At 47.4% G+C, this 26,693-nt stretch overlaps 1 protein-coding gene across 1 annotated transcript in view; it reads right to left on the minus strand.

Annotated features, from left to right (window-relative positions):
- Positions 1–26,693, minus strand: part of LOC129384105 (calcium-activated chloride channel regulator 1-like) — a 548,714-nt gene that overhangs the window by 213,355 nt on the left and 308,666 nt on the right. Inside the window, exon 7 of the mRNA XM_055069245.1 lies at positions 10,389–10,571. Coding sequence (XP_054925220.1) covers positions 10,389–10,571 — 183 coding nt within the window. The remainder of the gene's footprint in view (positions 1–10,388; positions 10,572–26,693) is intronic.

Consider the following 26,693-nt stretch of genomic DNA (forward strand, 5'->3'; position numbering starts at 1 on the left):
AAAAGCCGTTCCTCTGTCGGTGATGAGGGCTTCTGAGGCACCGTGTCGCAGCAGGATGTTCTCGACGAAAAATTTGGCCACTTCAGCTGCGCTGCCTTTTGGTAGAGCTTTAGTTTCAGCGAACCGGGTGAGATAGTCCGTCGCCACGACGATGCACTCATTCCCGGATGTTGACGTCGGAAACGGCCCCAACAAATCCATCCCAATCTGCTGGAATGTCGGCGAGGAGGTTCGATCGGCTGTAGTAATCCTGCTGGCCTTGTCGGTGGTGTCTTGCGTCGCTGACAGTCTCGGCATGTCTTGACGTAACGGGGGACGTCGGCGGTCAGATGCGACCAGTAATATATTTCCTGTATCCGCGACAGTGTCCGGGAGAATCCGAGGTGACCAGCGGTTGGATCGTCGTGTAGGGCGTGCACTTCTGGACGCAGCGCTGACAGTACAACAAGAAGGTAGCTGGCGTGGACTGGTGAGAAGTTCTTCACGAGCACGTGAGAAGTTCTTCATGAGCCCTAGGGATAACGTCGGTGTTCCCTTCCAAATACTCGACGAGGCCTTTTAGCTCCGCGTCTGCTCGCTGCTGTTTACTGAAGTCTTCCACGCCTATTATTCCAAGGAAGTCGTCGTCGTCCTCGTCATCTTGTGGCGGGGGATCGATGAGGGCGCGTGAGAAGCAGTCGGCGTCAGAGTGTTTTCTTCCGGACTTGTATATTATGTTGACGTCGTATTCTTGCAGTCTGAGGCTCCACCGCGCTAGCCGTCCTGAAGCGTCCTTTAAGTTAGCTAGCCAACACAACGCGTGATGGTCGCTGACGACTTTGAATTGCTTGCCATAGAGGTAAGGGCAGAATTTCGCTGTATCCTAAATGATCGCGAGGCATTCCTTCTCAGTCGTAGAATAATTGCCTTCCGCTTTTGACAGTGACGGGCTAGCATAAGGTATCACCCGCTCAAGTCCCCCTTTCATCTGGACTAGGATGGCACCGAGGCCTGAGCTACTGGCGTCAGTGTGGATTTCGGTATCGGCGTCCTCGTCGAAGTGCGCAAGTACCGGCGGCGACTGCATGCGTCGTTTGAGTTCTTGAAATGCGTCGGCCTGTGGCGTATACCACTTGAACTCGACATCACATTTGTTAGATGTGTTAGCGGCTCTGCGATGCGTGAAAAGTCCTTGACAAAGCGCCGATAGTACGCACACATGCCAAGGAATCTGCGCACTGCCTTTTTGTCGACTGGCTGCGCGAACTTTGCGATGGCAGCCGTCTTCTGCGGGTCAGGGCGCACTCCAGATTTGCTGATGACGTGGCCTAGGAATAGAAGCTCATCATCGTAAGCGAAGCGGCACTTTTCTGGCTTCAGAGTGAGCCGTGATGACTTGATGGCCTTTAATACTGTCGCATGCCGCCTAAGGTGATCGTCGAAATTTCCGCCGAAGAAAACAACGTCATCCAATTAAACAAGACACGTCTGCCACTTCATTCCTGCTAACACCGTGTCCATGACGCGCTGAAACGTTGCAGGCGCTGAGCACAATCCGAATGGCATGACCTTGAACTCGTAGAAGCCGTCTGGCGCGATGAAGGTGGTCTTTTCGCTATCTCTATCGTCGACTTCAATTTTCCAGTAGTCAAACCTGAGGTCCATCGACGAGAAGTATCTAGCGTTGCAGAGCCGATCCATGGCGCTGTCTATCCGTGGAAGGGGGTACACGCCCTTCTTTGCAATCTTGTTCAGGCGGTGATAATCGACGCAGAAGCGTAGTGTTCAGTCTTTTTCTTCACCAGGACTACAAGAGATGCTCACGGGCTTTTCGACGGCTGGATGATATCGTCGCGCAGCATTTCGTCGACTTGTTGCCTAATAGCTTCACGTTCTCGTGTCGAAACTCGGTAAGGGCTCTGGCGGAGTGGTCGAGCGCACTCTTCGGTTATTACGCGATGTTTCGCAACAGGTGTTTGTCGAATGCTCGATGACGTCGAAAAGCAGTCTTTGTATCGTCGGAAAAAACTTCTGATCTGTTGCTACTTACTCATAGCAAGACTTGCATTTACGTGGAAGTCTGGTTCGGGGACTATGCTCATCGGGGCAGATGCAGCAGAATCCGAGAGGACGGAGGCATTACTGGTTTCCATAATTTCCTCGATGTACGCGATTGTTGGTGTGATTGAACTCTTCGCTGAGGTTGGTTAGTGTAACTTCCGTTTTCTCTTTGTGGAGTCGAGCGATCCCTCTTGCGACGCAAATTTCACGGTCTAGCAGCAATAGATGTTGGTCGCCCACGACGACGCCTTCTACGTCAACGGGTGTTTAGGTGCCGACGGAAATAATAATGCTGCGGCGCGGCGGGATGCTCACTTGATCTTCGAGCACACTCAAGGCGTGGTAACTACGAGAGTTCTGCGGCGGCATCGCTTGATATTCCGACAACGTTATGGATTTTGACTTCAGGTCCATGATTGCGCCGTGTTGGTTCAGGAAGTCCCTGCCGAGAATGACGTCTCGTGAACACTGTTGGAGGATAACCAAGGTGGCAGGTTAAGTCCGGTCATGAACGGTAATTCTTGCAGTGCAGATTCCAGTCGGCGCAATGAGGTGTCCTCCAACGGTTTGAATTTGAGGGCCTTCCCATGCAGTTTTAACCTTCTTCAACTGGCCGCCGATGTGTCCACATATTACGGAGTAATCGGCCCCTGTGTCCATTAAGGCGGTAGCTCCGTGGCCGTCGACAAGCACGTCGAGGTCGGCGATTCTTTGTTTGGTGTAGCAGTTAGGTCTTGGCGCCGGTTCACGGTTGCGTCGTGTTGAACTGACGCTGGAACGTCGCGTCGTCAAGTCGTCTTTCGTCGGTGTAGTCTTGGCTTCCCGACTTCGTCGGGACGGTGGCGTGTCGTTATTATGTCGTCGAGATGGTCTCTTCGTCGTTTTGGTCGGCGGCGGAGGATCTTCGTCAGTTCGACGAACAGCAACCGCACCTCCATCGGTTGCTGCTTTTATTTTTCCGGATATGGGCTCGCAGTGCGGCGCCGGGCTGGGCCGGTGTATGGTCGGTGCTGCGGTGACAAGTAGCGGCCTGGTGACGGCGAACGGGACGGTCGTCGAGGGCTCCACTGAGTGACGGCGAGGTAGTCGGCGATATTGCGATGTCGTTCGCAAATCTGTGGTCGCGGCACGTTAATGAGGAAGCCTCGGAGTCCCATCTCCCGGTATACGCATCGGCGGTAGATGTGCCCGGCTTCTCCGCAGTGATAGCAAAGCGAACGGTTGTCAGGGTGCGCCAAACATCAGTCTTCCTTGGAATGCCGCGTGGGGTGACGAGTTGGCGTGCTGGTGGCGGGGGTGGTGGTGGACGGCCCAACTGTGTCTTCACTGGGCCCTGCCGTGGGCGCGGACAGGGAACGTCACGGCAGGCTACAGCGGCGTATGTCATCGCTTGCGGTGGAGGCTGCGGCGATTCAGGGGCTACTCCGAGTTGTTGTTGGAGCTCCTCACCTACGGCGTCGGCAATCGAAGCCACTTGAGGCTGCAATGAATGGAACAGCTTTAGTAGCTCCTCCCGCATGACCGCTCGGATAGTCTCGCGCAGGTCGTCGGCGGCCAGTGACTGAACTTCGGCGTAGCTTGCCAAGTTCATGCGGCGGTTGAATTGCTGGTTCCGCATTTGCAGTGTGTTCTCGATGCTAGTGGCCTGGCGAAGAAACTCGTCGACAGTGTTCGGTCGGCTTCATGCAGTACAGATCCGGCGAAAAGTTCCTCCTTTACACCACGCATCAGTTGGCGGGCTTTCTTTTCCTCGGACATTTCCGTGTCGGCGTGGCGGAATAGGCGGCTCATTTCTTCTGTAAAAAATTGCGGTTGTCTCATTAGGCAACTGCACTCGGGTTTCTAGTAGTGCTTGGGCTCGTTCTCGGCGTACGACGCTGATGAATGTCTGCAAGAAGCCGCTTCGGAAAAGGTCCTAGGTCGTTAGGGTGGCTTCTCGGTTCTCGAACCACGTCCTGGCAGCGTCTTCCAATGCAAAGAAGACATGTCGCAGTTTGTCGTCACTGTTCCAGCTGTTAAATGCAGCGACCGTCTGATACGTCTCAAGCCAGGTTTCCGGGTCCTCGAATGTTGAACCGCGGAACGTCGGAGGCTCCCTGGGCTGCTGCAGGACGACGGGGGACGCTGGTGCTGCCATTGGGGTTGCCTTGGCCACAATCTTCTTGGTCTTCTCAGGTAGAAGTCCGTGCTCCGGGGGCAGCTGTTCAAGACGGTGGCTTGCTCGATGGTCCGGGACTGCGCTGGTGTTCTCTTACGGTCCGGGCTTGGATCACGGCTTGTCGGGGGCGTCCGGTACAAGAACGAAAAGCACCTCCACCAGATGTCACGTGGTGGTGACGTTGAAGATTACAGTAGCAAAACTTAAAACTAACTTTTATTCGGCGAACCTGTGCCCACAAAAACAGGCTACTCTTATAGCACAACGATAGCGGCGTACACGGTCGGCGATCGTCAAAAATCTGATCAGCGGGTCAAGCGCATCGGCTTTTATACATCAGTCGTCGGATGTTCCAGAATAATCGCTGGGACCCACGTGCCTTCCACAAATTTGTTCGCGTCGCGCACACATGCGATCAGATTACACATGGTTCGGTCACAGACAGCGGATGGAAGCGTCGATAACATTCGAGAAGCTTCCGATACATGCAGACACGTCCTGCGCTGTGCGATAACATTTGTTAGGCGGTGAAACGTGTCGCCCGATAAAGACAAACAAGTACACGTGTCAGTATCATTATAAAGGCCATTGGAATTCGTGTATTGCGAGCCAAGAAGGTGAATGTAAGTTTTATTTCACCTTGGCAAATGTACTATCGGCCAAAAAAGTAAACGGACCACGGCTTAGGTGACCGGAGTGGCTGCGGGGCCACACCGGGGCGCTGCTATCTCGCTCCGCGCGCTGACGGCGAGAGTGCCCCGGGTGACGCCAGACTTCGCCCTCACTCTCACGCGGAGCCTTGTCACGCTTGATAAATTTCTAGTGCACCGTTCGTTTGCTTTACTGCTGGTGGTTTCGACGAAGGAAACCTTGCATCGCCGGTAGTCCAGCACATGGCGCTGTCGCACAGGGGCAGACGACAGCCGGACAACAAACCGCGGCACTGAGAAGGAATGGAGACCCGTTCTGATTGTTGTTTTGTTTATATTCACCTTATCTTTTATATTAGTGCATGTCGCCGGCGTCCACCGCTGCTCGATTTTAGGCAACATCGCACAAGTAGCCGCAACGGCGGGTACGGTGACGCACGCTCTTTCACGCCGGCGCGATAGTCGCAGGCGGCAAGGTTTACTGCGGGCACGGCTTATATGTCGAGATCACTTTTCCGTCATTGTCTTCAGTACTACGTTTAATATTACCATCAGCGACGCCTCTGAAAACTGCTTTAAATAGATACAACAATGCGTAGGCCATAATGAAACTTTACAAAAGTACGGCCACGAAGAGATAATTGGGAAGACGAATAAGAATAACCATAGTTAGTCATGAAAGTTCATTCATGGAAACATTCCGTCGCTTGAAGGGGTCCTCAGTGCGATGAAAAGTTGCCGTCGACCACGATGACTTGGCTTACTCGCCTTGTTTCCTTCTTCGCGACCGCCAGCAGTAGAGCAACCGAACGGTGCACTAGAAATTTATCAAGCGTGACAAAGCACCGCGTCAGAGTGAGGGCGAAGTCTGGCGTCAGCCGGGGCACTCTCGCCGTCAGCGCGCGGAGCGAGACAGCAGCGCCCTGGTGTGGCCCCGCAGCCGCTCCGGCCACCTGAGCGGTGGTCTGCTTACTTTTTTGGCCGATAGTACATTTTATTCTTGTGCCCTTTTTCCCTTAGTAGAAGGTTACTTGCTTAAGCCATTTGCTCGAATTTTTTTCACGGTCGCAATACCGAAAAAAACACTAATCTGGCTGCAGCTATCGTAGACGAATCTGTCAAACCTATCTATATTTTTTGGCCATTAAAAAAAATTCTGGGATTTAACGTGCCAAAACCACTTTCTGATTACGAGGCACGCCGTAGTTGTGGACTCCGGAAATTTCGACCGCCTCGGTTTCTTTAACGTACACCTAAATCCAAGTACACGGGTGTTTTCGCGTTTCGCTGCCATCGAAATGCGGCCGCTACGGCCGGGATTAGATCCCGCGACCTCGTGCTCAGCAGCCCAACACCATAGCCACTGAGCAACCACGGCGGAATTTTTTTTTTTTTACCATGTTGCCAAAAAAATGAATACTATCACATAAGCAACGGCAAGATTTATGCGTACATCAGCGAAAAAGCGGATCCCTACGCCATATCTGTTATACCGACGCGGTGATGCTTACATAACTTAAACGCAATCGCGCACGTATGCCCATCTGACGGCCATTATGAAATGGCACTGCGTAACGACCCTAGAATTTCTTTACATGTGCTCATGCGAACGCCATACCCACAAAAACTAGCTACTCTCCTGTCTACAATGCGAGCCTGCGTTTCGTCGTCTATACCTCTCCTTTCTCATACATAATTTTACCATCTTGGACCACATAACTACAAAGAGCAACCAATTGAAATGACTGCAGTGGCTATTCATTTTTGCAGTCTAATGCAACGAAGTTTCATTATTATCTCTGAGACGTAAGCATACTCAAAATAGTGAAAGGTCCACACGAAGGGAGAAGCACTGACTCTGATAGGAATATTTAGCGCTGCGCTTCAAATCTCTGGGACAAACACAGGGATGGTAGCTGCGCAGTCGAGGAACCTTTAATAGAGGCCAACCAAATGTTCTTGTTAATTGGCATGTTTTCTTTCGTGCGTATTTTCTTCAATAATGGATCATTTATTCCAGCCGCTCTTATTATTTTCAATTTAACATGTAATTTCGCCCGCCAAGAGCACTTGTTCTATAATTGTCTTGTACGTTTATTAGTTCTTGGAGCATCGAATGATCTATCCACTTCTTGGGAAATCCCTCAAAGTCCACATGAGCGACGAGTTGGATGGGTGACAACGTGACTCCTGGAATGATGTGAAAGCTATTGGCATATATAGCACATTTGGGCGACACAGCACGCGGGAAGGCGAAAAGCATACTTCAGCGATGACATCCAATGACCACGCTATGATTATGAAGCGCACCGTAGTAGGAAAACTCCTTATGAATTTGGAACACCGGGTGGCTCTTTCACACGCACTTCGTGCACAGCACACGGGCGTTTTGCGTTCACTCTACGTTGAAATTCAGCAGCCGCGATTGATCTGTGATGTTAACGATTTATTGGCATCCCCTATGAAACGAGGCTGTGACAAATATTCACCTAGCCTGCTTGAGGTATTCAGGTATGCTACACATGCTTTTCATTCTAGCATTTTGTATACATCCCTTCAATCTTTCTTCTCTTAATCAAAACTTTTTTGTCTACCTTGCACCACTACCTATGTTTGTAATGGGTCCTGTTGTTTCAATCTCTTCCCTGCTTTTTTTGACGTTTTCATCCGCGGCAGCGATGTGATCGCGTACCCTCGGGATAGAGCTGCGCAACGTCAATGCCACTATGCGGCAACGACCGGTAGTACGTAAGGCAACTCCTGCTGGGTAGAAGCAACAGCATCCTGGCAGCTAACGTCCCCTGGACACAGGCAATTCTAATTGCTACTCTGTTATGCCTAGAGTAGCAAGCGTCCGGGGACAAATTGTTAGGTAGCGCGCTTTTGTGCCAGAGATCCTTTGTGAGAATCCGGCTTTCGGACAATTTTATATCTGCTTATGTAGAGATACATATGCATATATCCTGGCAAAAAATTCACCAGAAGTATTCTGATCTCTCTCTCTCTCTCTCTCTATATATATATATATATATATATATATATATATATATATATATATATATATATATATATATATATATATATATATATATATATATATATATATCACAGCGCGCCAACGCCAATGGAGAGAATTCGCCAGAAAAATTCATACATTTATTCTCGCAGTAATAGGCTTTTATAAGCTTTAAGATGCCTGCGTATCCTCAAAAAATAAGTCGCCCCGCATGCCTACAGGCAGAAAAACTGAAGGAAATTGTATCCTGGCAAAAAATTTCAAGATTTGAAGCGAGTTTCATAACTTGCTCAATGGCTGCATATTACAAACGTTCTAAGAATATAACCTGACCAGTACTGATCCACGATGACTATGCAAGTTAGTAAAAAACGGAAACGCGTCATGTCTAAAGCGTGTGCTGCAGCCGTGCACACGCTAGCAGCCCCGCGTGCGTACGCACGCAGTCTTTTGCATTGTCTCGAAGATTGCTTTGCTTCTGAGATTATAAAGGTGGCGCGCCAGTGCGTTGCAGCCGTGTGTTGCAGCAAGGCTTTTATCTCTCGCTTCCCTTTAAACTTGCTACACGATAAAGCGGCGTGCCCGCTACGTTCTGCCTTGGTCTGCAAGACTAAACTGAGTGAAAGAATGACATGGCAGGGATGGGTTTTGAGTCGCTGATACATCATCGGAGTGTCGGGAAGGCGTCGCACCAGCATGCATGCGTCGCTAGCTGCCTTGCGAGGTAAAGAGGGGAGCGTTGGACGCCTGGTGAATGTAAAGAGCTTGCTTCTCGACGCAACGTGCGTCGTACATGGGCCGTGCTACCGCTGATGGAAGAAACGTGTCCAGTGGCAATATTCGAAGCGCGAAATTCAGTCACTTTGCCGACATGCTTGCTGCATCGTTAAATGGTGGCAAGCACCGCCAGCGCACGGGTCTGTGATGCTTGAAATAAGGGACTCGGCAACAAGATATAGGATTGGTCAACCAGTAGAGGATGAAGCCGTGGACGACTTCTGCATGATGGCCTAAACATTGGCACATGGAGGCTTTCTAAAGCAGCAGCCACTGCCTATTGCAGGTAACTTCATGCTTGCATTGAACTGCTTTCGCGTGCTGGTGGACTACGTGCATCTAAGAAAAAGTTCCACACCATGGTAATCATGCATAGTTTTGTTCATTGCGAGGGAGGCAGCCTTCTTGCAGATGACCATATTTGAGAGACTAAGAAAGCGTGTGCGCGGGTGGGAAGGGGGGGTGCTCTGCAGGCAGGGCACTGCAGACGTGGAGTTCGGCAATGTTTGGAATCATAGTTGACAACGCAGTTTGACCAGCGTTTTGGTGATGCACGCGACACCATGCGTACGCAGAAAAGGTGCTAGCATTTCGGGCAGTAGAAATAATTGGTTACGTATAGCTGATTTCCTTCATGCTCATGCTTTGGTGTAATTCTAGACAATCTTATTGCAAAGTCTATCGCCTAGTGAAGCGAAAACTTGCTCCTCGTATTAGAATTTTGCTTAAAGCTTGGTATTATTTTATAGAACTAGAAATGCTAAGCCTGTACTATTCTGTTATACAGACATTCCTAAATTATTTTGTTAATATGCGGGGCAACACATAACTAACACGCATAGCACTGTACAGTATTTGCAGAATCAGGCCATCGAAATATCGTTGTAATCATTCCACTGCAGCGGTTATAATATGCTTCACAACCCCAGTGCAACTTCAGCAAATAATCTAGTTAAATATATGTTAGCCTGCTAGCTTAGTTAAAATAACAAGTAATCCTCCGCAATTAAACATATTTTCTGAGGCTACTTGTGTTAAACCGCGCAAAATTGGCAGCTAACAATCACTTATTGCCACTAATACGTACTAATTATGATAACTAGTCTTGGAATTTCCCCGCCTTACCTGGAACAGCCTCCCACTAGATGGCAGGAGCTTTACTTCTTTCAGTCTCTTCAAAGAAACATTATTTAGTTTTCTACTACATAACCAAAATCACTTCCCTCCTGCAAACTTCTCTTTCGTTTTTCCTTTTTATGTTTTTCAATTGTACAGTTTTTAAACATTTTGGTTTGTTTGTGCTTGAACACCTTAACTAGTGTTTTAATTGTATTGCTAGTTGTTGCTTTCATGGTATTTGCAGTTAGTACACCGCTTAATTTGCATAATATTCCATTTTATGCTTACTACCTTGCTCTTTTATGTTATATACTTGCACAAATATATTGCCCTTTAAGCTACATGCCTCGGGACCTGCTTCTGTATACTTATGTAAGCATGTTTACTGCTTATGAAATAAATAAAAGGAAACTGACCGAACAGCATATGCGGGATTTCTCAGCGTTTCGGGCCTTCTCGCGCTAGACTAAGCCGGGAAATGCAAACCGACAGAAACACAAAGATAACGTATTGTTCCTCTGTTGTCACTTTCACAATAGATCTTCCATGTTTTAGTACCCATAACTATTAGTACACATGCTGTGAAGGCAACATGAAAGATTACAAAAGTAACGGAATAAAATCTTACTTTAGGGACACGAACTCCGAACATGATCGAAGATTTTGAAACAGCTGTGCCTGACTGATGGACCTCCACCTGGCACCTTTCAGTAAGATGACATTCGTGGTCGATGTGGCATCCACCTTCCAAACTTTCCTCATGAAAGGACACCATCAGCTTGTCGGAGCATGTGTTCTTGAGGACTGTTGTCTAGAAGAAATAAATACAGGTTGATCAGATAATGTTCTAAAGCGCTGACAAGTTCTCAGATCCTTAGTCTGCATACCAACTCATAAATTAAGGCATTGCTGGAAATAGGCTCGTGAATAAAGCAGAGAAAAATGCTTCTGCTTACATGTTAAGCAATAGAACAACCCACAGAAATTTACGGGAAAAATCTATCAGCCATTGCCTATTGCCTAGTAGATTGTTGCAGTAATGGTGAACACTACGCCACAATACTCTGGGTTGTCTAGTGGTAGCGGCATTCTCTCAGCACTTTGTTTTACTCTTTCTTTACAGCTGAAGCATTCGGAATTGTTTGCGAAACTAATATCAAGCATCACTGTTGTGTAGGCAAGGTTATCCGTATCGCGAGCATTACTTTTCCTCCAAGGGCCCAAAAAGTACGATACATATCTGAAATACATGACTGCTGATACGCGCTAATAACGTGCCGCTTGACAGCAACTTTACGCGAAAATAAAACTACACGAGGGCTATAAAATAAGTTATGAGTTTAAGTAAGACTGTGGAGGCTTTCTATGTTCAGAACGACAATGCCTGCGTGCGTGCCTCGCTTACACTGCGCTCCGGCGCCGAACTCTTTGTTGCAGTCGTGGTAACTTCTGCCACGCAAAGCTGCTATCATGAAGGTAAAGGAAAACGAGCGCCGTGCAACAACCTCGAAGCCGATAAATAGGCCCTGGTCACGTGATGCGTAAGCGGTGACTTTTAGTCGCGACGCTTTCGTGGCCTCTACACGCTTCTGCTTCGGTAGCGTCATTCCTCAGACATTAGAAAGTGGGAATATAGCGGCTTGAAAACTGGTTGGAAAGATGTTTTGCCAGAACTCATCTCACGATTACCATTGCTGGTAATGCGATTAGCTCACGAGGAATGTATCAACAAATCATATTTGTGAAGTCTGGTTGTTTTAATATCTGTGGGTCATTGTGGGAATTATCCAGTATCGTGAAACTTTGCTATGGCAATCGCTTGCCAAGGTCGCCAATTAGAATGGCTTAAATATGACTATTATGTCCCCTACACAATGACGCAAATGGAATGATGCCTATGGCCGCATTACCACAATGAGATGACGATACCTAATGATGATTAGTTACAACGATCACAACGTGATGGCGGTGACACGAGCAAAATAGCAAAATGGAATGATTACGATTTAATGACAGTGATGGGATTACGACGACAGTATGACAAAACCAGGAGATGAGGATGCGATTACGACGATGGCGCAACCATTGCAGCACGATCGCGGCAGTATGATAAAGGACGTTATGATAGTGACTGACGGTGACCCAAGGACGATGATGGCATGACAACAGCACATAACCAATAATAAATGAGCATGATTACAATAGGACGGCGAAGCAACGACGTCGATGGAGGTATGACGACGAGGCCATGGGCCCAATGGGATGTTACTTAAATGATGACGATGGTCACAGAACAGCGTGACGCAAGACGAGGGGCATGACGGCTTCAAGAGAGTCCGCACACGAAGTTAAAATGGTGACGAAGGAGCGACTACTATGATGACGATATCACAATGCATGTACGATGACGCAGCAATGACAACAATGGCATGACCACGGTATGAGGAGGAAAGAATGACGATGAGTCCTTGACAAAAGTCACCATATGATCACTGTATTACGAAACCTATTTGACGACAATGGCATCGCGTGGACTGCATGACGAGGGTCGGATGATGAACCTGGGGTAACGACAACGGCACGAGCATGATGGCATGACGCCTAGGGAATGACAACGGAAGCTTGATAAAGACTGTTTCAAGACGACGCGATTAACGCGACGCCATGAATGTTGTGGCATAGTGGCAATTGAATTACAAGAATCTGATTGCGACAGATCAACAAAGGCGGTATGGCGACGACAGCATGGGGATAGTTGGATGACCAAGCTGTAGTGACGATAATGGCACAACCACAACGGCATTGCCACCGCGGTAAGGCAACAGATACATGATAGCGACATAGTGATGATGATGACGCATTGCTGACGTTGGCATGACAGGGGCGTCGATGTTGGCTTGTTGATACATAGTGACTCGCGGTGGCTGAGCGCTCAGAAACAAGCTGAGTAAAAGAAGGCGCAATAAACGCACATTTCTCTCTTTCAGCAGTTATCTTTGCCAGAGGACAGATAGCTGTTTTCTTAGATCTTTTAGACGAAATGTTAGAATTCACCACGCTCAGCCAAGGAACCATGCTTATTGAGGTGACTTTAACAAACTCCCTTGGCACGAATGTGCACTCTGCCGAGCTGGTAAGTGGAATCCGAGCCCGCGGTTTTCAGAGCGTCGTTACCACAGCTACACGCATAACAGAAGATAGAAAATCCGGACTTGATACCTTCATTGTAAATTTAGATGTTTGTGTGCACAGTGTTGGTACTATATGCTCAGACATAAGCGACCATTGCCCTATTGTAATCGCCTACTGAACACCTAGGCCACGAGATGATGTTCCCGAAACGTTTGTAAGATACAGGTGTCTATCTAAGCAAAACTTAGACTCCTTTCGGGTCCGAAACACCAAAAACGATTAGTCTGCGGTGCATACCAAGACCAGTGCTTCTGACGCCTGCGCTGAATTTCGTCCATACTTTTGCAAATTTATGACGTTTCTTTTCCATATAAATGTTTCAAACGAAAGAAATCCGTAGGAAACCGTGCATTAGACCAGAACATATCAAAATGATGAAAAACAAAAATAGACTTTTTAAGCAATTTTTGTTGTCAAGAAAACTGTGCCTGCTAGTAGCATTTAAAAAGTATGGTAACCTATTAAACTCGGAGCTAAGAAAGGCGAAAGGGTTGTATTACGATAACATCTCTGGTTTATCGCATAAGCACCCTGTAAAAGCGTGAAAGGTGACCAATCTAGTTTTGAAACATGGAAACAGCAACGATAGGATAACAGAGCTAACAATCGATAACAAACTGCTCTCGGAATCTGCACTGGCCGAGCACTTCAATTCCCACTTTGTAAATATAACAAAGCCATCACACTATTCGTCTTACGTCAGCGTGAATCATTTTTGTAAAGAGTATTTTGATTGCGCCCACCGATGAACTTGAAATTTGTCAGGTGTTCATGGCTTAAAGAATAGTAATATGGCAGATGTTGATAATATGCCGATAGGACCCGTAAAATATATTATTGACATTTCTCATCCCCCCTGCATATACAATAAATCAAGTATCAGCAAGTGGTTGTTTCCCGACTGCGATGAAGCCTGCAAAAGTAACTGTTATATATAGAGGCGGTGAAAGGAACAAGATAACTAACTACAGGCCTATATCAATCCTCCCAGTATTCTCAAAGGGTACTGAAAAAAAATATTTCTTTACTGTCTAAACAATTTCTTCACCCAACACAGTATAATTTCTGATTGCCCGCATGGACTTAGCCAGGGAAAATCAACGGAAACAGCATTATTAACACAGAAAAAAATAATTCATCGCAATATCGAAGAAAACTAACTCTTCCTGTTTTATAGATTCAACAAAAGCGTCTGATTATTCAACCACAACACTATTAAAACATTGTACTGCTATGGCGTACGTGGAGGAGCTTATTTCTTGTTTGAGACCTATTTGAATAATCGCCAAGAATGTGTCACGATTAATAATTACTTGTCCTCTTCTAAAAATGTTTCCCAAGGATTTCGGCAGGGAAGCCTCCTGGCCCCTCTTCTCTTCAATGTGTACGCAAACGATGTTACTCAAGTAAATCACAACATTTCCATTGTAATGTATACGGACGACACAAGTCTGTTCGTAACCGGTCGGAAGATAAATGAAGTTTTCAAGAAAGCTCAAGCAGCGCTTTCAAATATTTGGAAATGGTCGAGTAAAACGCTCTTAAAATACCTGTAAAGCTAATTAAGGACAACATTGACATATTAGCGGGTCCCCTCCTTCACCTATTTAATCATTCCCTTGATTCCGAAACATATCCCTCAGAATTAAAAATAGCAAAAGTAATTCCGATTTATAAGGACGGAGATCGCTCTAGTCCATCAAGTTATCGGCCGATTTCTTTTACTAGCGTGATCAACACAGTGTTTGAAAAGATACTCTCTGTGCACATAAACAAATTCATATCCAAATACAATATACTGAGCCCCCACCAACACGGTTTCAGACCTCAGAAATCAACTTCCTCCGCTGTTTTCACCCTGACGCACCTACCTAATACGGCTCTCCAGCAGAATAAAATTGCGGTAGTTGTCTATCTCGACATAAAAAAGGCCTTCGATACAGTTGAGCATCAGATATTACTGAACAAGATTAACAATCTAGGGTTTAGGGGCAAAATCCTGAACCTGCTTCGAAGCTACCTCAGTAACCGCAAGCAGCAAGTAATACTTAAACATTATACGTCTACTTTACAAACTGTACTAACAGGTGTGCCACAGGGTTCCGTTCTTGGGCCCATGCTGTTCTCACTTTACATAAATGATTTCCCTGCAACGCTTAGGCATTCATAGGCTTCGATGTATGCTGACGACACCGCTATTCTATTTACTGGAGACAGTCTGCCCGATATACAGGATAAAATAAATGCAGAATTAGATAATGTTTTTAAATGGTTCACGTCCAATGAACTGACCCTTATTCTTAGTAAGACTAAGTATACAGTTTTTCATTACAGGAAGAAAAAAGCTCAATACTGAAATACTGGACATATCATTACGTGGCATAAAACTACAACAAGTTGTCTCCTACAAATATTTAGGCATTTTCTTTGATTCAGACATGCACTGGAAAACTCACATTAAACACCTTTGTTCCAAGCTTGCTTACGGATGTTATATTCTTCTTAAGGCTCGTGAATGTTTCGGATATCCTATCCTACGCATTCTGTACTTCTTCATTCAGAGCCACATATCGTATTGTATTGACTCATGGGGAAACACTTTATAACTTACCTTGAGCCTGTATTCCGTCTGCAAACACGTGCATTAAGAATTATCACCTCTTCTAGGTGTACACAATACAGTACGTACTTGTATAGCTCACTGCATGTATTGCCAGTGCAGGCATTGTATAAATTGAAAATTGCTGAGGTAATTCATAGTAGTATCGAAAACAATAATCCACTTCCAATTACCTTGTTTAAAACCCCGTTACGAAATACGAGAGCTGCAAGTAATCAGTGTTTTAATTTGCCCCCATGTCAAAATCTGTACGGGAAAAGGTTCGTGGAATTTAACGGCGTACTTATTTGGAATTCTTTGCCAATATATATAAAAGAAGCCCGTAACTTTAGGTCTGCTGTGAGAAAATACTTTTTTGAAAAATACTGTCGATAAAAGGACACTTCTTTAAATTTAGATTCCTGTCTAAGTTGTACATGTCAATTGCTCAAGTTGTGCAAGTCAATGTCATTGTTAAGTATTATGCCTGTTTTGTTGCTCGCGCGCGTTGAGGATGAAAGAACACTGAGTTATATTTACCTGCGTGTCTGAGTTATCTATGTTTATATTACTATTATGTAATATATCTGCTGCTTTTGTGTGCTCGCCTGTTGCGTTTTATAGCCTAAGTTCACTATGGACCCGGAACTAGCCAATGGCTATGGGTCCAGTAATGCTTTCGTATATTGTAAAATATGTTGTAAATAAAGAATGAATGAATGAATGAATCAAAATCAACGCTTGTAAAACAAAAGCCATCTTATTTAGTGCTAAGCACAAACACGCCATTCTGCCAGCAGATGGCCGTACTCCAATCGACATTGTGCCAACGCATAAATCACTAGGCGTCATCTTTCCTGATGATATGACGTGGACAGCTCATATTGACTATCTTGCTAAATAACTTTCTTCAGCTGCGGGAGCTCTGTCGCGGTGCCGCCATTTCATTCCTAGCAAGGACAAAATGCAAATATATGATGCATTGTTTCACCGCTCGCGTAGACTGCTGCGCACTTGAATGGGCTACAACTACGCTGACCAATCTGCGCAGAATTGTTTTGCTCCAGAAGAAAGCGATACGATGCGTTGCAAACGTTTCGTAAGCCCATTCTACCAGAGAACTCTTTCTCCGTTATTAATCATAAACGCCTCGCTAATTTATCAGTACCGCATACTCCACTCCCATTTATTTTCAAACAAAACCCTAATTTTTTCGAACATTCATTCCAGGCTGGAAAAACAAATAGGCGATCCTCGAACTAGAGGCCACTAGAGATGGCTGGTATAGCGATGGCGCACATCGTATGGCCAACACTCCCTGACTTCCAGTGTCCCATATCTTTTGAACAAATATCAGCAGAACGGGATCAACTAACACATTTCTCAAAAACAGTTGCGCAAATATTTTGTTTCAAAACAATACTGAGCGTTCCCATCCATTTCCCTACCCCTACAGTTTCATGTACTTTACCTGATTGCCATCTTTCTTTTTCTTTCTTTCTTTTGCATGACATATTTAAGTACCATATGTGTTCTTTTATAATTATTTTCTTGTGTTTTACCAATTACTGATGTGGTATAATCACGTGGTGTCATTATAAAGTTTGTTACTTGCAGTAACACGACTAACTTGAAATGTATGTATCGGTTATGTTTTATCAACATTTTATGTCATCCGCCGTGGTTAATCAGTGGCTATAGTGTTAGGCTTCTGAACACAGGGTCGGGGGATCGAGTCCCGTCCACGGTGGCCGCATTTCAATGGGTGCAAAATGCGAAAGCAGTCGCGTACATAGAGTTAGGTTCGCGATAAAAAACCCCAGGTGGTCGAAACTTCCGGAGTCCTCCATAACGGCGTGCCTCATAATCAGAAAGTTGTTTTAGCGCGTAAAACCCCATTGTTTTAATTTTATGTCATTTATTTTTCTATACTAGTCTAAACATGCTTGTTTTAAATCATGCTTGTTTTAAAATAAATGACATAAAATTAAAACAATGGGAGCATACTTTGCACGTTATCGATAAATTTGTTTGTGTATGCTGCCTTGTGTACGGGCCCAAAGGCACCTTTCAAACTGCATTTCGCGGCTTTTAGCCTGGGGCGACGCACAGTTATGTTGAAGATAAACATCTTATCCACTGATTCCTTCACTGAATGATCAATGCAGTGATTGATTGATTGGCATGACAATTGGGTATAATTACCACTGAAAGACGATGGCATGATTATGTTTGAATGGCGAAGTAGGATTGCCGTCGCTCGAATGAAGAAGTCGGTATGACGACAACCGCCTGACGACAATGCGATGGCGTTATAACTGAAGTTATAACGATAGCACAACGACAGCGTGGCGACGGCGGTGGCATAACGGTGGCATGCCCACAGTCAGATGACAAAACTGAAGTGGCGAATCGGATGAAACGACCGCCACGGCACCACGACGGCGGTATGACGACGAATGCGCGACACCCACTGTACGACGACGATGGCATGATAATGGTATGAGGACAATCGTGACACGTCTACTTGTTTATTTTCGTCGACGGCCACGCTTCACTTCCTGACAAGGTTTATCACATATAACAGTAGGCGCCTGCGTGTATCAGAAGTTTATCGAAAGTTATCGGTGCTTCTATCTGCGGTCTGTTCTCATCGAACCTTGTTAAGTCGGATATCATGTATGCGCGACGCGAATGGTGCAGAATTTTCTGGAACACTCGCGGGCAGCAGCAATTACTCTGGAACCTTCGATGACTGATGTATAAAAGCCGACGCGTTTGACCCGCTGATCAGACTTTGGACGATCGCTGACTGTGTTCGCTACTGTAGCAGTTCTTTGAGTGTAATTTGCCTTGAGGGCACAAGTTCCCCAAAGCTGCCTTCTTCATCGTCACTACCACGTGACATCTGGTGGAGGTGCAAGTGCGTTCATGTACCAAGCGCCCCCGCAAAGCAGTAATCCAAGCCCCAACACGGAAGACAGCATCAGCGTCGCCCCGGACCATGGAGCAAGCCGCAGACTACAAAACATGCCCCAAGAGCAAGGTCTTCTATCCGAGCCGACCAGAAAGAACCTCGCCAAGTCAAGAACAGCGGCAGCTTCAGTGTCCCCCATGGGGCTTCCGAAACCCAGGGTGCCAACTGCATTCCGTGGAGCTTCGGCGGACAATCCGTAAATCTGGCTCAAAACCTTTGAAGGGATTTCAGCCTTCAACAACATGGGCTTCTGAAGATAAGCTGCGCAATGTATACTTCTCCTTGAAAGATGCCGCGAGGACATGCTTTGAGAATCGGGAATCCATCATTACAACCTGTAAATTCCTGAGCGTTTTCCGGAAAGAGAGGGCCGAAGTTCCATTGGAAACCCGATTGTACCTACCAAACGAGAACGTTTCCACCTCTACAGAAAAAAATGAGCCATCTCTTCCACCACACTGACCCAGAAATGTCCGCGGAGAAGAACGTTTGCCTGCTAGTGACTGGTGTACAGCAAGAACTTTTCGCAGGAACCATACGAAACCCACCGAAGACCGTTGAAGAGTTTCTTCGCCAATCTACCAGCATCTAGAAAACACTAGAAATGTGGAACCGCCAATTCAACCGCTGCACAATCCTAGCAAACTGCGCCAAAATTTATTAATTGGGCACAGCCGACCTACGCGAGACCATCAGATCGGTCGTGCGAGAGCAGCTTGAGAGGATGTTCTCAAAATGCTCTAGACGTGCTCCTCAGCGGCCACGCAGTCGCCACTTTAGTGGACACAGGAGCCGACTACTCCGTCATGAGTGCACCCATCGCCGCCCAGTGGAAAGACTGCATGGGAAGGCTCTTCAATTCGGACCGCTGGAGGGCACCGAATAACACCGACTGGAATTGGCACCGCAAGAATCACTGTTCAAGACCGGACCTACCCTACCACCTTCGTTATCCTCCAACAGTGTTCACGAGACGTCATTCTCGGCATGGACTTCCTCAGCCAACACAACCAACCAACACAGTCCATAACGATGTCGGAAGATCAAGAAACACCGCCGGAGAGCTGTCGTAGTCCCCACGCCTTGAGTGTGCTCGAAGATTAAGTCATCATGCCACCCCGCTCCAGCATTGTCATTTCCGTCGGCACCAAAGCATCTGAAGACGTAGAAGGCTTCATCGAGGGTCACCAACGTCTTCTAATCGACCATGAAATTTGTGTGGCTAGAGAGATCGCTCGACTGCACGGAGGAAAAACGAAAGTCTTGTTGACAAACATCATCCATGAGTTTAAGCACATAAAGGGCACGACGATGCCATCCATCAATAAAATTCTGGAAACCAGCAATGCGTTTGTAATCCCGGATTCTGCCGCATCCACCCCGACGACCGTGGGGACATAAATCCAAGTATCCCCATGATTAAAATTCAACAGCTCAGAAGTCTTCTCCGACGATAGAAAGGCTGCTTTTCGACGTCATCGATGATTCGATAAACACCTTCCCGAGTTTCTACGCGACAGCGTGTCAACAAATCGACGACAACAAGACAACAAGTCGACGAAATTTTGCGCGGCGACATCATCCATCCGTTGAAAAGCCCGTGGGTATCACCTGTTGTCTTGGTGAAGAAAGACTACGGAACCGTATGTTTTTGCGTACGGTTCAGGTCTGGCTACTGGCAAATAAAAATCGAAGAGAAATCGCGAAAAGGCCGCTTTCATCACGCGAGAGGGCCTCTGCGAGTTCAAGGTCATGTCATTCAGACTGCGCTCAACGGCTGCAGCGTTCCAGCGCCTAATGGACATGGCTTTAGCAGGACTGAGGTGTCAAACCAGTCTTGTTTACTTGGATGACGTCGTCGTCTTTGCCGGAAATTACGACGATCACCTTGGGCGACTTTTGACTGTACTAGAGGCGATAAAGTCATCAGGGCTCACTCTGAAGTTCCGCTTCGCGTACGATGAGCTCCTGTTCGTGCGCCACGTGATCAGCAAAGCTTCAATCCGCCCCGACCCGCAGAAGAGAGCTGCAATAGAAAAGTTCCAGCAGTCCATCGACAAGAAGGCAGTGAGTAGATTCCTTGGCATGGCTGCCTACTACAGGCGTTTGTCAAGGACTTTTCACGCACCGCTGAGCCGCTAACACATATGACTAAATGTGATGTTTAGTTCAAGTGGGAAACGCCACAGGCCGATGCATTTCAAGAACTGAAACGACGCAAGCAGTCGCCACCGGTACTTACGCACATTGACGAGGACACCGACACATATCCACACTGATGCCAGTAGCCTAGGCCTCGTTGCCGTCCTAGTCCAGAGGAAACACGGATTTGAACGAATGATAGCTTACGATAGCCGGTCGGCTGTCAAAATCAGAAGGCAATTATTTAACGACCGGAAACGAATGCTTCGCCATCGTTTCGGACGCAGCAAAATTTTGCCCTTATTTATATGGCAGGCCATTCAAAGTCGTCAGTGATCATCACGCCTTGTGTCCGCTACCGAATTTAAAGGACCCTTCAGGACGGATGGCGCGGTGGAGCCTCAGATTGCAAGAATAGGACATCACTGTAGCCTGCAAGCCCGGACTAAAACACTCTGATGAAGATTGCCTATAACGCGCCCCCATTGACTCGCCGCCGCAAGACGACGAGGATGACAACGCTTTCCTTGGAATAATAAGCGCGAAAGATTTCGCTGAACAGCAACGAGCACACCGTGAGCTATAAAGCGTCGTCTAGTATCTGCAAGGGACACCGACGTTGTCCTTGGGGCATTTAGGCGGGGATTGTCTTTGTTCTCGATTCAAAAGAAACTTACTCGTAAAGAAGAACTCACCAGTCCGCGCCAAGTACATTCTTGTTCCCTCAGCGTTGCGTCCAGAAAGTCTAGAAGTACTGCACACCCTACATGACAATCCGACGACTCGGCACCTCGTGTTCTCCTGGACGCTATCGCAAATACAGGGAAAATGTTACTGGCTACGCCCGGCTGCCGACGTCGCCCGTTACGTCAAGACATACTGAGACTCGCCGACGCAAGCCACCACCACGAAGGCCAGCGGGATTACTATAGCCGATCGAGCCTCCTTGGCAGCCATTTCTGGAGAACGGGGTGGACTTCCGGAAATAAGTGGATCGTCGTGACGATGAACTACCTCACCCGCTTCGCTGAAACGAAAGCACTGCCGAAAGGTAGCGCCTCCGAAGTGGCCAAATTCTTCCTCGAGAAAATCCTGGGGCCGTATTCTGAAACGTTCGCCTTCCGCGAAAGTTTCGCCGCAGCGAAACTTACGTTCGATAAATCAAGCGACTGCTTAGCCGTGACGTCAACGTGCACTACCAAGACATGGTGTCCAACGCTTCACATCGCATGCGAGAACGCACCGTGCGAGCACAGAGCGGCTCGGGTGTGTTGTTGTCGAGTGTTGTGGCCGCAGTACGGGTTCTGCGCACTGACTGTAATTGGTTACGACCGCTTTAGGTAAAATAAGTTGAATAAAGAAGTGTAAAATGTTTTATTTTAAATTAACCAGCAAATATTGCCGCGAAACAACGCATGTAAGACGCCACGAAGAAGACTACTATAAACTACCACCTATCTTATCTCTAGTACGCTCCACCACCAACCGAACGCCAAAAGACGACAAAGGACGTGTTGGTTTATTCAATTTATGGCGAGAGCAGCCATCGACACCATGACGTTAAAATTACGTAGGCAGGAACTACTAGAAGGCACTGCTTATTTTCCGGTTCCGTTAAAACAGCCAATTAAGGCGCGCCGTTGGCGGAGGCGTAGCCAAGGCGATAGTTTCGCGGAAGGCGAACGTTTCAGAATACCGGCCCTGCTGTGACATGGCGCCCAAAAGGTACTGTATTTTCGAATGGCTCATCCAAGCCATCCTGAAGTACAACCAGAGAATCAACAGGAGGGCAACTGCCTACCACCCGCAGATGAATGGTCTTACGGAGCGCCTGAATAAGATCCTCGCCGACATGCTAGCGATGCACGCCGACGTTGAACTTAAGACCTGGATCGCCGTCCTACCGTACATAAACTTCACTTGCAACACGCTGGCGCAAGAAACGACACGGATCACGCCGTTCAGTCTAGCTCACGGTAGGAACCTGACGACCAGTCTCGACGCACGCCACGGTACCGCACATCACCGGCGAAGAGAATTTTAACGTCGCGATATATCTCCAGTGCGCCGAAGAAGCGCGACAGCTTGCCCGGCTGCGGATCAAAAACCAGCAGAGGACCCACAGCCGACACGACAACCTTCGATGGCGCTAACGTCGAGTTTAGGTTTGTTTAGCTTTAAGTGTAGACCGTGTTTAGGTTTGAACGCCAATACGCCGACGACGACGCAGCGAGAAGCGTTTGTGCTAGTATTTTGGACCCTACAAGTTCATCCGACGCATTGGCGCCCTCGACTATGAGGTCGTGCCAGACTGCATTTCGCCATCACAGCTGCACCGCTCACGACTGGAAATAGTCCACGTTGTGTGTCTTAAGCCGCTCTACCAGTGCGAATGACTTTCCGTAGGTGACTATGACTTCTTTTTTTGGACTGTCTTACTTTGGGGGGATGTGGTTTCTATATTAATTATCCTTTTGTGTTTCGCTGTCGTGTTATGTTTTTAGCATCGGAACGATACTTTTTAGGAGGGCTGTATTGGCCAGTGTACCTGTTTATCGCGTAATCACGTTTAGCCGCCTAACAAATGTCACCGCACAGAGCACTATGCGCCTGCATGTATCTGAAGTTTCTAGAAGGTTATCAGTCGTTCTATCCGCTCTCTGTTGTCATCGAACCCTGTGTAATCAGATTTCATGTACGCGCGACGGCAATGGTGTAGAAGTTTCTGGAAGACACGCGGGCACCAACAATACCTTCGATACCCGATGTATAAAAGCCGACGCGCTTGACCCACTTATCCGACTTTCGACGATCGCCGACTGTGTTCGCCGCTATCGCTGTTCTGGTAACTTGGTTTTGAGGGCACAGGTTCGCCCAATAAAACGGTAGTTTGGTCATGCAGTTTTTCGGTCTTCGCCGTCACTACCACGTGGCAATAGGTGAATACGAGAGTAGGACTGCAATGGTGTGGTGACGGCTTTATCGTGATAACTTCACAGTGACGGTGTAACATGGGCGACGAGTGCTGGATGACAAAGCTAAAATGATGAGGATGCAACAAGCACGACAGCGTTACGACCACGAGCGCACATCTAGTGGCTCAAACCATTTCGCAACTTCAGACAATGAGAGGTCGTACAAGGCGTGACGAGAACGGCATGACGAGACTGAGATTGCGAAGTCGGAAAAAAAATATGGCGTTTTGTTTACTAAAATAACGATCCAATTGTGAGGCACGCCATAGTCGGAACCAACTGGGGCTCTTTAACGTGCACCTATATTTAAGTACACGGGTGCTATTTCCCCCATCGAAAGGTGGCCGCCGCAAGCAACACCATAGCTACCAAGCAAACACTGCGGCTACACAGTTGGAATGTCGACGATGAGACCATCTCCACCGCATCACCGCCACGACCACATAACTATCAGGTAAACTACTAGACAATTTGGGCTACTGGGTTGGCGTGAGAGAAAGGACGGATGGAATGACGGACGGACAGACAGGCAAACAGACAGACAGACAGACAGACAGACAGGCAAACAGACAGACAGACAGACAGAAAGAAAGACAGACACAGACAGACAGAAAGAAAGACAGACAGACAGACAGACAGACAGACAGACAGACAGACAGACAGACAGACAGACAGACAGACAGACAGACAGACAGACAGACAGACAGACAGACAGACAGACAGACAGACAGACAGACAGACAGACAGACAGACAGACAGACAGACAGACAGACAGACAGACAGACAGACAGACAGACAGACAGACAGATAGATAGATAGATAGATAGATAGATAGATAGATAGATAGATAGATAGATAGATAGATAGATAGATAGATAGATAGATAGATAGATAGATAGATAGATAGATAGATAGATAGATAGATAGATAGATAGATAGATAGATATAGATAGATAGATAGATAGATAGATAGATAGATATAGATAGATAGATAGATAGATAGATAGATAGATAGATAGATAGATAGATAGATAGATAGATAGATAGATAGATAGATAGATAGAACACCTGATGTAGACAAAGAATGCTTATCACTAAAATTGCGCTGGTCCTGGGTGCCTGCGTGGCATCAGCGATGACGCAACGTTTTCGAAGCGTTTAAATGAACTTTGATGCTACATGATGCTACTGCTATTAAGCATTCCACTTCTACGGAGGTCTGCCTCAGCCAACTAGGGTGCCCTCGTCTCCCCCCACTCGGATTTACACCACAAGAAGGAGCGCGAAACATCCATGCGAGCATATGGAATAGTATATGAATTTTTATAAATATGAATGAATATGAAGTTTATTGTCTCAGGCAATCGAATTTTATTGGCCACGAGCCAAGATTAATGGAGAAATCTGTCTTGTGAATGCTGCAGCCATGCTTCATTTTTTTTCAACCGCTGTAGGTATTCTGTTGCAGGCGTCGTAGAACCATCTCCAAGCAAAACAGGTAGTGTTTGTAAAGAAAATTTCGCTTTAATACTCACGGTAATTCAAGGGAAGTTGTGGCTGATGTCATGTGAGTTAACCACGCTCCTTCGTTCTGCGCGGGTTCCGAGGCGACAGCCCTAGCGATTCCACTGTGAAGAAGACCCATGTCGCAGCACAGCCACATCGCCTACGCGTGGCTCGGCGCGCGCTGTTGATTGCTGGCGTGTTTTTGGACAGTGCTTTGGGCTGTCTCGCCGTTCCCTGTCGCTGTGCTTTGGCGTAAGGAGCCGCAAATAAACCTCTTCCTAATTGGTGGAGGTGCTAGGATTCAAACCCCGTCGCTTGAAACCCTGGAGCTGCGATCAGGAACTCTACCGCACGCCATAACCAACAGCTCATCCCAAACGGCTCCCACGCCACAGTCCGTCACCTGTACCGGCGTTCCACGACAACGGGACCCCAAGATCTTCGCCGGTGCAGATGATGAACATGTAGAAGACTGGTTCGCGCCATACGAACGGGTGAGTGCGCACAACAAGCGCGATGACCCAGTGAAGTTAACCCACGTCATCTTTTATCTGACTGCTGTTGCACAACTTGGGTTTCACAACCACGAAAGTGCCGTACTCACATGGTCTTTTCACCCTTTACGGAAGTGTTCTGCCGACCCGCTGTTCGCAAGCTGCACGCTGAACAACGCTTGCGCGCCCGAGCACAGCAGACGGCTGAAACGTTCACGAGCTACACTGAAGACGTCGTGGATCTTTGTAAACGGGTCAACGCCACCATGCCCGAAGCAGAGCGAACTCACCATACTCTGAAACGCATCGATGACTGCGCATTACAGGGGCTCCTAGCCAGGAATCCGCACCATTTCCGAAGTCGTCAGCCTATGCCAAAATTATGATGAGTTCAGCAAACAACGTGCTTCTGCTCGGCGTGCTATGGGAAACGACGACTTGTTGGCGAGCCTTGACAGCACGTACGACCGATCCTCATTCTTTCTGCGGGTCAAAGACTCCGTGCGTGAGGAAGTTGGCCGCCAGCTTTCCTTAGTCCCCTTCACTCAGGAGCCCACCTCCCGTCTTCCAAACACGCTTCGCACCCTCATTCTTCAAAAGGTCGCACAAGTTTTCTCTTCCGCACACCATCAGCCGCCTGCAGCCGCGAATCTCAACTCTGCGCTAACAGTGCAGTCTGTCTCACTGCCTCTCACCAATGTGCAGCCAGTCCTGCATGAGGCTGCGCCTCTTACGTATGCGCTTGCCTCCGCCGGCGTCTTTCTCGACCCAGTCCCAAAAGGTGCCACCGCGAGCCTATGCTGCATCATGGACCGCACCGAGAACTAATCCTTGGAGGGCGCCTGACAATCGTCCTATCTGTTTTTCTTGCTGCATTCCCGGACACGTCGCCCGATATTGTCGCCGGCGCCCTCAAGCGTTCGGCGATGCCTCTCGGCCCTTTCAGTACGCTAGCCAGACCTTTTGTCAATACGCCACTCATTCCCCCCAACCGTATGCTCGTGCTAACATCCCAGAATTTCCGTCGCGTTGCTCACCATCCCCTCGC

The sequence above is a fragment of the Dermacentor andersoni genome, chromosome 9 (assembly GCF_023375885.2).
Source record: "Dermacentor andersoni chromosome 9, qqDerAnde1_hic_scaffold, whole genome shotgun sequence".
Lineage (NCBI taxonomy): Eukaryota > Metazoa > Arthropoda > Arachnida > Ixodida > Ixodidae > Dermacentor > Dermacentor andersoni.